General features: G+C 36.1%; 1 protein-coding gene across 3 annotated transcripts in view; it reads left to right on the top strand.

Moving 5' to 3' along the window:
- lpp (LIM domain containing preferred translocation partner in lipoma) overlaps positions 1 to 12,616 on the top strand; it is a 402,581-nt gene that overhangs the window by 186,618 nt on the left and 203,347 nt on the right. For all 3 annotated transcript variants that reach the window (XM_056459922.1, XM_056459923.1, XM_056459924.1), the window contains exon 5: positions 12,048 to 12,170. In XM_056459922.1, coding sequence (XP_056315897.1) covers positions 12,048 to 12,170 — 123 coding nt within the window. The remainder of the gene's footprint in view (positions 1 to 12,047; positions 12,171 to 12,616) is intronic.

Below are 12,616 nucleotides of genomic sequence, written 5' to 3'. Positions count from 1 at the left end.
AAAATATTTCAGTTCTATTATGTTCTCTTTTATGTAAGCTAATAAACAAACAATTGTGATCAGTTTATGAGTTATGAGATCGGCCAGATTGGCGAGTACCGATCGAGTCATGAAATTTGATTTTCGGCCCATATCGACCTAGGGCTGATGGATCAGAGCATCCCTAGTTATCACCATAATATCTTGTCACCTTGGAATTATAAGGTTCTATCTGCATTCTGAATGACTTTGAGATATTGAGTTTCAAAGTTTTTGCATTCTTAACAAACAGTATATGTATTACATTTGTTTTTTATTTTTTTATTAAGAGTCTTAAAATGTAAACAACATATTAAAAAAAACATCCCATAATGTAAATAAGTTGTCATTTAATAAGAATATGTCAATAACTAAATTTTGACAAAAATGTCAGATACTGTGGAACCTAAGGTGACTATATATATATATATATATATATATATATATATATATATATATATATATATATATATATATATATATATATATATATATATTAGCTTTATTGCATACTATTAATCACAGGAAATTCATATTGAAACATTTTATGGAAGTAAAGAACAAGATTGAGCCTCATTCAACTTGCAAAAAGCCACTGTTCTGCACAGTTTATCTTTAACCCTGATTAAATAAACCGGATTAAACTAATTGAGTTCTTCAGGCTTGTTTGAAACCTAAAGGTTAGTGTGTTGAAGCAGGGTTGGAAATAAACTCTGCGAAAATTAGGGTGTAATATTTTTTTTTCCTCTTAAAACAAAAATTCAGCCCATAAAGGGTTAAAAGATCTAAAAAGTGACTTGTTAAAACATTTTTTATAGTTTAAAGTGATGTATTGTCTGGGTTGATGTTGTGTATTACAGTACAAAAACCTTGTAATAAACTGCCAATGCTTTTTCTGTTACATCACAGACTTATTTCTCTTTATATTATTTCTTATACATTTATTTTATTTCAAACTAATAAATTGTCACTTTGTTAAACTGATGAGTTAAATTATCAACATCAACAATCAACAGAGTAGAGATCGAGGTCCCACAATGTAATTTACAACTGTAAATAAAACCAAAACACTTCACTCATTTTCTTTTTGGCTTAGTTTCTTTATTAATCAGGGGTTGCCACAGCGGAAGGAACTGCCAACTATCCAGTATATGTTATACGTAGCGGATGCCCTTCCAGCCGCAACAAAACACTGGAAAACATCCATACACTCTTGCATTCACACACATACACTTCAATTCACCTATAGCTCATGTCTTGGGCTGTGGGGGAAACCGGAACACCCGGAGGAAACCCACGCGAACACGTGGGAGAACATGCAAACTCCACACAGAAATGCCAACTGACCCAGCCGAGGCTCGAACCAGCCATCTTCTTGCTGTGAGGCGATCATGCTACTCACTGCGCCACCGTGACATCCAAGCATAACTCCTGAAACTGATAATTAAAAGATATTCTTTGCAGTGTACTGTACCTTCGGTGTCATTGAAAGATTGTCCCAGCAAACTCACAACCAGAGAAATGTGCCCAGATGTGGGCTTTTAAAATAGTTGGAGGCAGCATTATTAAATACTCACCTCCCTCGCCACACTATAGTAGTCGTATGTTCCTCACTGTAGTTTGCTACTCGCATGTGTTTCGTCTGTATCACCATACTAAGTATCACACGCAAGTCTTGTCTCCACTCGTGCACGTGTACCATGACACGACATGTCAGAAAACGCTTGGTCTGTATTAAACGATACTAAATCACCCTTGTCTGCATGACGATGCACCTTAAAAACAATTAATTTTAACACTCCTAGGATATAGTGTGATTAGTAATGACATGATAAGAGAATTGCACTTCGGAAATGACCTCAGAAATTGCTTCTAGATCCTGTAATTATATAGATCTCACTGTGTAATTATCTTACTTTTTATATAAACTCTTTCAAAATAGAACTAAAATGCACATTTGCGCAATATTTGTATGCAGTTTGCCAACCCAAAGTGTTTCAAACAGACTATAAATGTGCTGAAATAATGCTACTGGGTATTTGAATTAAACTGTCATGTTTTTACACAGACGTTTTATGTAAACTAAGCTAATTATAGATTGTACTGCTGCCATTTACATTGCACTGTTACTGTAAGCTGTAAGAGAAGTGTTTTTATTTCAAGTCATTATTGGCAGCAGTTTTTTCCTCTTCTTTACATTTTATAGATGCCTTTGTTCAGATGTACGTAATTAGTTTGCATTTAATGAGATCATGCAATGCTTAAGAATTAAACACATGACACTTTAATCATGCTTTAATCATGCTGCTTGCTTTATGTTTAAGTTATGCCCAAGATATAATAACAGTTTTGGAGAAAGTATGGTGTCTCGAGGCATTAAAGAACCAATTTAGGTTTTCGCAAATGCTAGACATTCTACATATGTCAGATTAATAACTTTAATTCTTTGAAGATTGTAAATTGCGGCATGCAAAAAGCATCATTGTCATGTTTGTGCATGTTGTTACCTGCTTTGCATAATTCATTAAGTGATCTAGTGCTTAACAACGCAAATAGCAGGTGCAACGAAAAACTGTGCATTGAATAATTTCAGGGCAATTTCAGGGAACTGAACCATGACCTTGATGGTTTTGTACATGTCTGTTTAAAATGATGGAAAATAGCATATTATTGCTTGTTTCCATAACTTGAAATGTCACAAACCCAAATCAGGTCATTGCATCTGCTGCACTGTCCACCTATGTGAAAATTATATCTACGCTGTAAAAAATTCCATGATCAATTAGTCCTGACAGCACATGTTTTTTAAATCATTGTAACTTATTAAACTAAGTTAATCATGTTCTAACTTAATTTTATAAGTTACCCCAACTGTTTTAAGCCAGATTAACATAATATAAGTTCAATGGACTCATAAGGTTAATTTGATTCAGCTTTAAAAATGAAGGCAACCAGGATTTTTTTACAGAGTAGATTTCACTTAAAAGATCGGGAAGTTCACCATGCAAATAGCATCCAACATCGTTGCCATGTCTGTTCCGTTACCCTCTTTGCATAATTCATATAGTGAATCTAGCACTTAATAATGCAGTCATGCAGTTCCTGGGAATTGAACCCATGACCTTGATGTTGCTATTGCTGTGTTTGATTTAAGTGCAAGCTATCATTTTATCAAAATGAAGGGGAATATAGGTTGTTTAAATCATGTAGTTCTGGTGACACGCAAAATTCAAATGTAGGGTAGGAAGTAAAAACTAAATGGGAGAAATAGAGGAAAGTCCATATTTTTTGCGATTTAGACCATATTTCAAACGGGATATAGATAGAAAATAAACACATATCTTAGGCATGATCCTTATTTTATGAAGAGGACCAAGTTTTCTTCTGACCTAAAATGTATATGCCTGTCATCGAGGTGGTAGCTATTACGTTACATGAAAAAAATACTATAGTGTTTGGAAGCATATTATAAATAATTACTTGAATTAAATACTGCTGTAGTAATAAACAATAGGTTTCAGTTTTCCACGCTATAATTAAAAACCACGATGAACCACATTTACACGTTACAGTGTATCATTACGTTATACAGTTTATCAGTATCCTGTAGCATTCATTAACAAAGAGTTAACTTATATTAATTTATGTTATAAATTACTATAGTTTTTCTCCATGTGGATATCTTCCAGACATAACAGAATAACAGATGAAAGCATACAAAAGTGTGGACGCATAGTCTACATTATTATTTATTTATTTTTGTAAGGGGAAAGGTGCTCCACAATAATAACCGTCTAGTTTTGTCGCAAGGGTTGCATTTAGTTTTTTGTTCTGTCGATGAACTTACCATCAACAAAGATTCACCGCTGCTGCGCATCTCAATGTTCACATTATGGTTGTTTATTCCGCTGAAACGCCAGTAAAGACCTGGATTATTGCAAAACAATATGGAGATTTCATTGCTGCGATTACATGGCAGGGTACGTTATTTTTATTCTCCTGGATTTTGTGTGTGGTGGTGTTTTTATCAGATTTTACACATAGCTAGGCCTGTATATAATCTTTATTGGTGCTGTCAAACAAATTATCGTGTTCAAGAAAGTTTGTACACATGAATGTACTGAAAAAAAAAAAGTTTATTACATGCCGCCTTTTCTTTCGTTTTTCATTCGCTTTCTTGAACTTTCCCCCCTTTATAAGCACAAATTTTGGAAATCTATGAAAGCTGTTCAGCATTTCTTATTTTGGCTGATTTAAACAATTATAAACAACATAAAACGGAAACATTTTGATGTTCTGATAGCGATTCCTATGTAGAAGAACCACTTCCAGCCCTCCATCTGAATTTTGCACATCATCAATGACATCATGTGAAAACAACCTATTCACACTGTTTTTTTCAAGACTTAACACATTAAAGAGAATTTTGGTACCCTTTTGGTATGAGTTGTGAATCGATAGCTAGAACAAAGCTGGAGAATCAGGTATTGCACCATGTAAATAGCCTTCAGTATTATATGTGGTGTTACCTGCTTTGCATGATTCATTTAGTGAATCTAGTGTATGGCAACACAATCAGTAGCATATAAAACCACACACTCAGGCTATTCATTCTTATTCTGGCAGTCTGTTAGACTTCAGTTCAAGTTTAAATTCTTCTTAGTTCAGGGCCAAATATCCGCTCAGATCCAAATGGGTAAGTGTTGTAATAGGTTGTGGCAGGTAATCCAACCAGACCAAGACTCTGTCACTGATCCAGACCTACAGTATGAGCTTAGTACTTCAAGCTATTTTGAGATCTAGTCACTTCTCATCTCCTTCTTTGAATAATGATAATAGAGAAGAAAATGAGTAAAATATGTATTTATCCAAATTGTTGTTTAAAAATGATTACTTTTGCCTTGAAATGAAGCCAAAAAGCTAGAATTACATGAAATGACAGGTGAATATTTCTAAAAGGTAAAATAATTTCTAAAAAAGATAAATACAACATTGTCTATGTTTATATATCATTACCTACTTTTATCTTGTTGAGCACAATGTAATATGGTTCAAACTTCACAATTGAAGGGAAGGAAGAGGTGGGAACTGGTGCACGTTTTGACAATTCTAAGAATAAAATAAACACTAAAATAAACAAGACGACTGCTGCACAAACATCTGCAACATAAATGTCCCACGTCTGGTTCTCTCTTGTCTTCCACTGCCATCACTCCTCCTTTTATCCTTCTTGAGCTCCTCCGTGAGACTTGATCTTTATTTCTGTAGCTCTCTTGCAATTTATATTGGGTCAAAGCAACTTAACATAGATAGAGAAAAGAGAATACAAAGCCATAACTATATTTCTAATAATGGAACGTTCCAGCAAATCAGGCAGGAGAGTAGTGGTAGAATGCTGATGTAGTTGTAGTTCAATTAAAACTGATTCAGTTCGGGATATAGTATCATTTTACTGTTGAAGTTCAATTTAATACAGATGCCACTGATCAAGGCCAAATTACCGATGCAGATCCACCAGCCTCGACCTAGCAATAGTACCAAGGAACCAAAACTGCACCAATTGATGGACGTGAACAAAATCTTGGTAGAAGCCAGGCTCGTCCTGGACAACCAGCTCTCCTCTGGCAAAACATCTGCAGTCTGGATGTTGAAGGGTTTAAAAATTATTAGCATCTGTCATGAAGACTCAAGACCGGTCTGGTGCATAGGTGACATTGTTTATTGGCCTCACTTCACTTTTACACCCCATCACTCCTCAAAGACCAGGATCACCCTCAAGCTTGGCCTACTCCTAACCCTGCATCACAGCAGCAGACTTTGCTCCTCTGGCTCAACATCACAATGAATTTCTCCATGCTATGAGGGCTCTCTGACAGCACCAGCAGTGTTCAAACAGTTCAAACTTCACACTTAAAGGAAAGGAAACATTTTAACTGCTTTTGTAATGGATTAAATGCAAAAAACAAACATGCAGTGGCAGCCCTTTCTTGTCATCCACTACCATCATGATTTCTTTTAGCTTTTCCGGAGCTCCTCCATGAGATTTGAGATCAGTGTGGTGCACAGGTGACTCTTAGGGCGTACTCACCCTATGTACAGTTGCCTTGAACCGGGCTAAAGCATGCTTGTCCCCCTCCTTTCTCCCCCGACAGCCTGCACTCACATTGCATTTGGGCCTGGGCAAGCTTACGTCATCGATGATGCACTGTTCAGTTTAAGAAGTGCTCTCGCTCAGCACAGTGGAGATTTCTTTATAACGTTATAACGTTTTAGTCGTTTGATATGCAGTGACACACAGTCAAATATTTATCAGCCCTTTTGACGCTCATAAACAATCATAAAGTCCTCGTGCTGCAGGAATTAGGAGGTTTGCTAAAGGTGCAGCTGTCGTGCAGTGAGGGGTTTGCATCTTTAATAATCTACAGCAGTTTGTGTTCATTAAACAGTAAGAATGATTCATAAATCTATATGAAACAGGCCTTTAAAAGTCACGTCTCATCTTCAGTTCCGTACCGTACTGAGCCCAAGTGAACCACGCTCTGGCACACCTTTTCCAACCAGGCCAGGGCCGGCCAACTGAACCATGCCTGAAAATGATTCAGAGCACTCACACTTCTCATACGATCCGGGAAATGGGCCTGGGCACGGTTCGGATAGCATAGTGTGAGTACACCCTCACTCTGCTCCCTTGGTTCTCAGCTCCACTGATTCTTTTCACTGATTCTGGACACCCTAAGGATGAACCTGCAATCAAACCGACTTCATGGTGACAGATTCTGCTCTTCTGACCTAATAGCACGACAAATTACCTCTGTGGCAGCGTATTCCTCCTTCCTCCAAGTTTTCAGCACTACTTTACCCTTGTTCAAACTTAACACTTGAAGGGTAGTAAGAGACTCGATCTAGTAGAATTTTTAGTAACTTAATAAAAAAACATGCAAAATGAAGCATCGCAACGATGACTGCCACCTACACACAAACACAAATGTCTTCAAATGTCACCAGCTTTGATTCTCTTCCTTGCCTCAGTCTTGCCATATACTCTGCATTTGAATGCAATGATACAGATTGCTCATGGTTCGTTTCACATCACGGATTGTATAAGATATTCATTCATTCATTTATTTTTCTTCGGAGTCCCTTTATTTATCAGGGGTCACCACAGCTGAATGAACTGCCAACTTATCCGGCATATATTTTTATGGAGTGAATGTGTATCCAACCACAACCCAGTACTGGAAAACACCCATACACTGTCAAATTCACACATATACACTATGGCCAACTTAGCTTATTCATTTCACCTATACCACATGTCTTTGGACTGTGGGGGAAACCCACGCGAACATGGGAAGAACATGCAAACTCCACACAGAAATGCCAACTGGCCCAGCCAATGCTCAAACCAGTGACCTTCTTGCTGTGAGGCGACAGTGCTAACCACTGAGCCACCGTGCCACTAAATAATGTCAACTAAAAAAAACAGTGCTATTTAGATTTTTCTGGTATCTAACTGTAGATTGTTTCAGGTACAGAACTGAATAATATAATCCAATTTAACACTCCTTACTGTATATACAGTAATATTGACTTCAAAAATCTATTAAAGTATAAATATTACTGAAATTACAACAGGTTTTCAATCAAGAGCAGAAAGTGATTTCATTATCTTACATACAGGCACAATCACCAGCGATATAACCCTCAAAGATCGCTGGAAAACATTCACTTTCATTTAGACTACAAACACACCACATATGTGGACTACTACTTCCAGCATGTACCTCACACACACCAGTTCCTGTTTGACACTGACTACACACACGGCTCGTGACTCATCGATGACAAATGTCTATAATATACATTGCTGAGTCTTGTTTACCCTGTAACATTACGACGCATTTACATTGCCTTGTTTTTCCATGCCTTGATCCAGACTCTTGCCTTGTTTATGGTCCAAGTTTACAAATAGGGACTATTTTGTTCACTGCCCCTGATTGTGTTCATGGTGGTGTGTTCAGTTCTCACTACTGTGTTTGTGCATTTAGATGGGCGAAATGCAAAGCACAAATCCCACTTGGTTACACTTTCACTTTTATGTGAAACCGTCCCTAAATTTAGTTATTTAAAAGGTAATTAAAGGCATGGGGAAAATTATTTGTTATTTTTTTTTTATTTTAATGCAAATTAACACACTTTACAGTATATGTGGATATTGAACAGGTTCAGTGTTACCTTGGGCATCCCTACACACTACACAAGTATTTAGAAATAATTAAAATTGAAATAAATTCAGTGTTATTTCAGTATTAGGTTGCGGCTAGAAGAACATCTGCTGTTTAAAACAGTAAAACTTATGTCTGAATAGATTTCGGTTCATTCCGCTGTGGCGACCCCTGATAAATAAGAGACTAAGGTGAAGGAAAATGAAGGAATGAATAAATAAATTCAGTGTAAATTTAAATGTTGAATAAAATGCTGTATCGCAGCAATTTTTACATTCAAGTAAAATTTCTTTCCAACATGCGCCTGCTGCTGGCTGACACCTTGTCCTTGTTTGTTGCGTTCTAAGGAAATAAGTTATTTTCAGCACAACAAACACTTTGTGGGTGAATTAAAACATAGAAGCATTTATTTAGTGAAGAATTGCACTAATTGGGTATCATTGAGGGTTGCCCTCTTCTGAAGAGAATGAAAAACCATGTGCTCTGAGTATAACTATAGGTACAGCAGGGTTGAAGTAATGTTGCCCCTGGATTGTTCTTTTCCTCTTTAGCTGGTAATGAATCAGAAGTCTCACACATTCAGAAAAAAACTGTTTACTAATGTGTTGAAATGTTAGGTGACTGTCATGAGGGATGTTGTAAACTGATGTAGATTGTTATTCAGTTTATCTTAATGTACTAAAATAATAAAATATTAAAACAAAAACAAAAAAAATTGAGAACAAATTGGTATAGACGAAAAAAATTATATAAACAACAAAATTGCTAAAATTTATTTAATTTAAAATGAAAATGGAAAATCTAAAAGCTGACTAAAAGGAGTAATACAAACTTAAAAATATCCCACTGATTAAATAATCAAACATTTCCACAGAAATATGAATTATCAAGTAATAAACTGTTTTACTGTTTTCAACACTGATAATAATAAATGTTTATATGGCAAATCAGCCCTTTTCCAGTCTCTTCAGCTGTGTGTATCTCTCCACTTGCAGCGAATGCCAAGCAGAGCACTAAACTCACTGTAGTCTGACAAATACTTCAAATAGATTTCAAATATGCAGTTCATTTATAAGAATATTTGGAAATGTTTCAATTATTTTCGGAGATGGGACTTCCAGTGCATCAGTGGCCACTCAATCCCTTATTTCCCACTAAGAGCACTCCTCAGATGGATACATATTCTGGAGTCTGAAGGATGTCTGTCTGTATATCAGTTGAATGTGAAATACTATTTTCTTTGTGAATATCTTAAGGCAAGATTTGGTCGCAGTCATCTGTTGTCGATCTGTTTGACAGGATTAAGTTTTACAGCTTTATATATATATATATATATATATATATATATATATATATATATATATATATATATATATATATATATATATATATATTCTACATGAAACTGTTCTATATACATTTTTATATATTATTAATATTTATATGACTATTTAAAACTATTAAGTTACTCATTTCAAAAAGCACATTTTATGTCGTGGTCATTGTGGATACTCGCTCACAAAGAACAACGAAAATAACTACAAAAATAAAGGCACACGAAGGACCCTTATTTATGTAACATTGTGTAAAGATAAGGGGGAAAACAGAAGAAGCCACAGAGGACACGAAGAGAGATCAGTGTCCTTCAGCCGTGAGGGGAGAAGGTTGCTGTGCCTCCTTTGATGAGGAGTGAAAGCGCTGTCAAAATCTGCCCCTCATACCTTTTTTGTCACATGGCTGCCATTCCTCAAATGCCTTTGATAATTTCGTTCTTTGCTCCCTCTCTGACTTAAAGGACAGGAATCCGTGATTGCAGATGTATTGCTCATCCAAGACTTAGACTTTAGAGTCGGTTGTTATATATACAGTTTTTGTTTAAGAACTGATGGGAAGACATTCTGTTTGCTTTACACTGCATTGTATTAAAGACAGTTGGCATAATAGTTTACCAATTTTTAATGGTTAGTTCACCGTAAAAAAATGTAGTGACGTTTATTTATAAACTTATTTCGAGGGGATCACGTGCTTACGATTGACCACAGCTGGTCCTGCATAAGCAATACAAGATTCACCAATCAGATGATTTCTAACTCACTATAAATAAGTTTTTAATCTTAGTTATCTTTGTCTTGGAAAATCCTCCCTTCCACCCCTACTCCTCCCGCCTTTCCTTGATAGGGCGGCACGGCAGCCCAGTGATTGCCCACTGTTGCCTCACAGAAAGAATGTCATTGATTCAGATCCTTACAATAGATGTTTCTGTGTGGAGTTTACATACTCTCCCTCTGCTCATGTAGGTTTCACCAGGTGTCCTTTCACAGCCCAAAGACATCAACATTGGTGAATTGACCAAACCAAATTGGCACCATTGATGAGCTCTTAATCGGGATAGGCTGTAATACACCAGAAGCTCCCTGAAATACTGGGGAGCTAAGCCGTTCAGGGCTTTGTAGGTAGTCAATAATTTTTTTACATTGATACGATATTTAATAGGGAGCCAATGCAATAATGAAAGAACTGGAGTAATATGATCATATTTCTTTGTTCTAGAAAGCACTCTAGCAGCTGCATTTTATACCAACTGAAGTTTGTTAGTTAAGCCAGCAGGACAACCGCCTAGTAACGCATTACAGTAATCTTACCGAGAGGACATGAAAGCATGAATAAGCTTTTCCGCATCAGACTTTGATAGCATATGTCAAAGTTTGGCAGAATGTTTAAGATGAAAAAAAGCAGGTTACAGATTCTTGAAATCTGGCCTTCAAATGAATTCCAGTCGCAACTCAATACTTGGAATGCAAAAACACAACACATTATAAAATTAAACAGTTGACATTTTATGATCAATTAGACTCAGACCACTGCTGACAAACTCATTGATGTAAAGATACATTTTAAATGAGAAGAAAAACGTAATGTGGGTGAAATAATGTTAATTTTTACTCAGAGTAAATTAATTACATGTTTAATTATATATTTTACTGACTAAAACTAGACTACAATTCTGGGACTTTTAGTTGTCTAAAACTAATATAATTCAGAAGGCTAAATCTAAACAACATTTTAGTCAAAAGACTAACACTAAAACTAAATCAAAATTGAACCTTGCTCTGCTCGACGCATGAATCAAGTGAGACCCAATATTTAGATTAAGTGAGGTGGGATATGTATTTATGGATGTGCTGCACTACCTGAGTGTAAACATCTTAAAAAAAGAAACCTGCAACCGGAGTGTGAACAAAACTTAGTGAGAGTGAGGCTTTGTTATTGTCAGTTTTGGAGACAGTGAAACTTTTAAGTAGAGTGAAAACAGATAAAGCGGACAGCCAAAGAGAGAGAGAGAGTGATAGAGAGAGAGCTGAAGGGTGATTCAATTAATATGAGATGAGCTGTCTCACCAACAAAGCCTTAGTTGTTGTTTGTTTATTCTTTCACATCACTAAGATTTTCTCCTAAAGACTTTCTCCCAGACAATTGTGTCTTATTGTTACAGTAGTTCACTTTCAGCCAATTGTCTGAGGCCACGATTAATTTTAATGAACACGTAAAGACAAAGCACTAAGACAAAATAAAGATCAGCAGTTGCTGTGATGCTTAAGGTGTTGTGTAATGCCAGCCCACAGCAGATGTTGTGCCATATTTGAGCATTAAATTGCCTTCCTTTGTCTATAATATTTAGTTTTTTTCTTCTTCTCCATTTTAGCATGCATGTTCAAATGTGATTAAGTGGGTTAGCTGATTTAGAGCAACCCTCTTTCAAATAGACCTAATTTCATTACAGGTTACTGTGTCTGTGTGTTTCAGATAAAAGGACCTGAGAAAACTCTAGAAGAGAGACGTTCCAGTCTGGATGCTGAGATTGATTCGCTGACCAGTATCCTGGCTGACCTAGAGAGCAGCTCACCTTATAAACCACGCACACAGCAGGTATGGTCATTACAAACACATCTGCAACCACATTACCCCAGCACATATTAAGTGAAACACATATTAAAGACATTCTGAAATCCTCACAGTCCTCACATTTGTTGCGTTTTAAATAAAAGGGTGTTTAAACAGTTTAAACAACCTTTACAAAAAATTACTGCAGCTTTTTTTAAAGAATACTGCAGTTTTAGTCAACTTCTGAAAAAAAAGTGCATTTTTTGGACACAAAATAACTGCGTTGTTTAAGTATATTGCAGTAATACTGCAATACAACTGAAGTACTGCAATACAACCAACTGCAGTACATCTACTACAATACAAATGAAGTACTACTACAGTACAACTAATGCAATAGTACTGAAGTGATACTACTACTATAATGCAGTACAACTACTGCAATTCAACTGAATTACTACTACATTACAACTACTGCAATAGTACTGAAA

This window comes from Danio aesculapii, chromosome 6 (genome assembly GCF_903798145.1).
Source record: "Danio aesculapii chromosome 6, fDanAes4.1, whole genome shotgun sequence".
Lineage (NCBI taxonomy): Eukaryota > Metazoa > Chordata > Actinopteri > Cypriniformes > Danionidae > Danio > Danio aesculapii.
The sequence above is the reverse complement of the archived record's forward strand: the minus strand, read 5'-3'. Positions and strand labels throughout refer to the sequence as shown.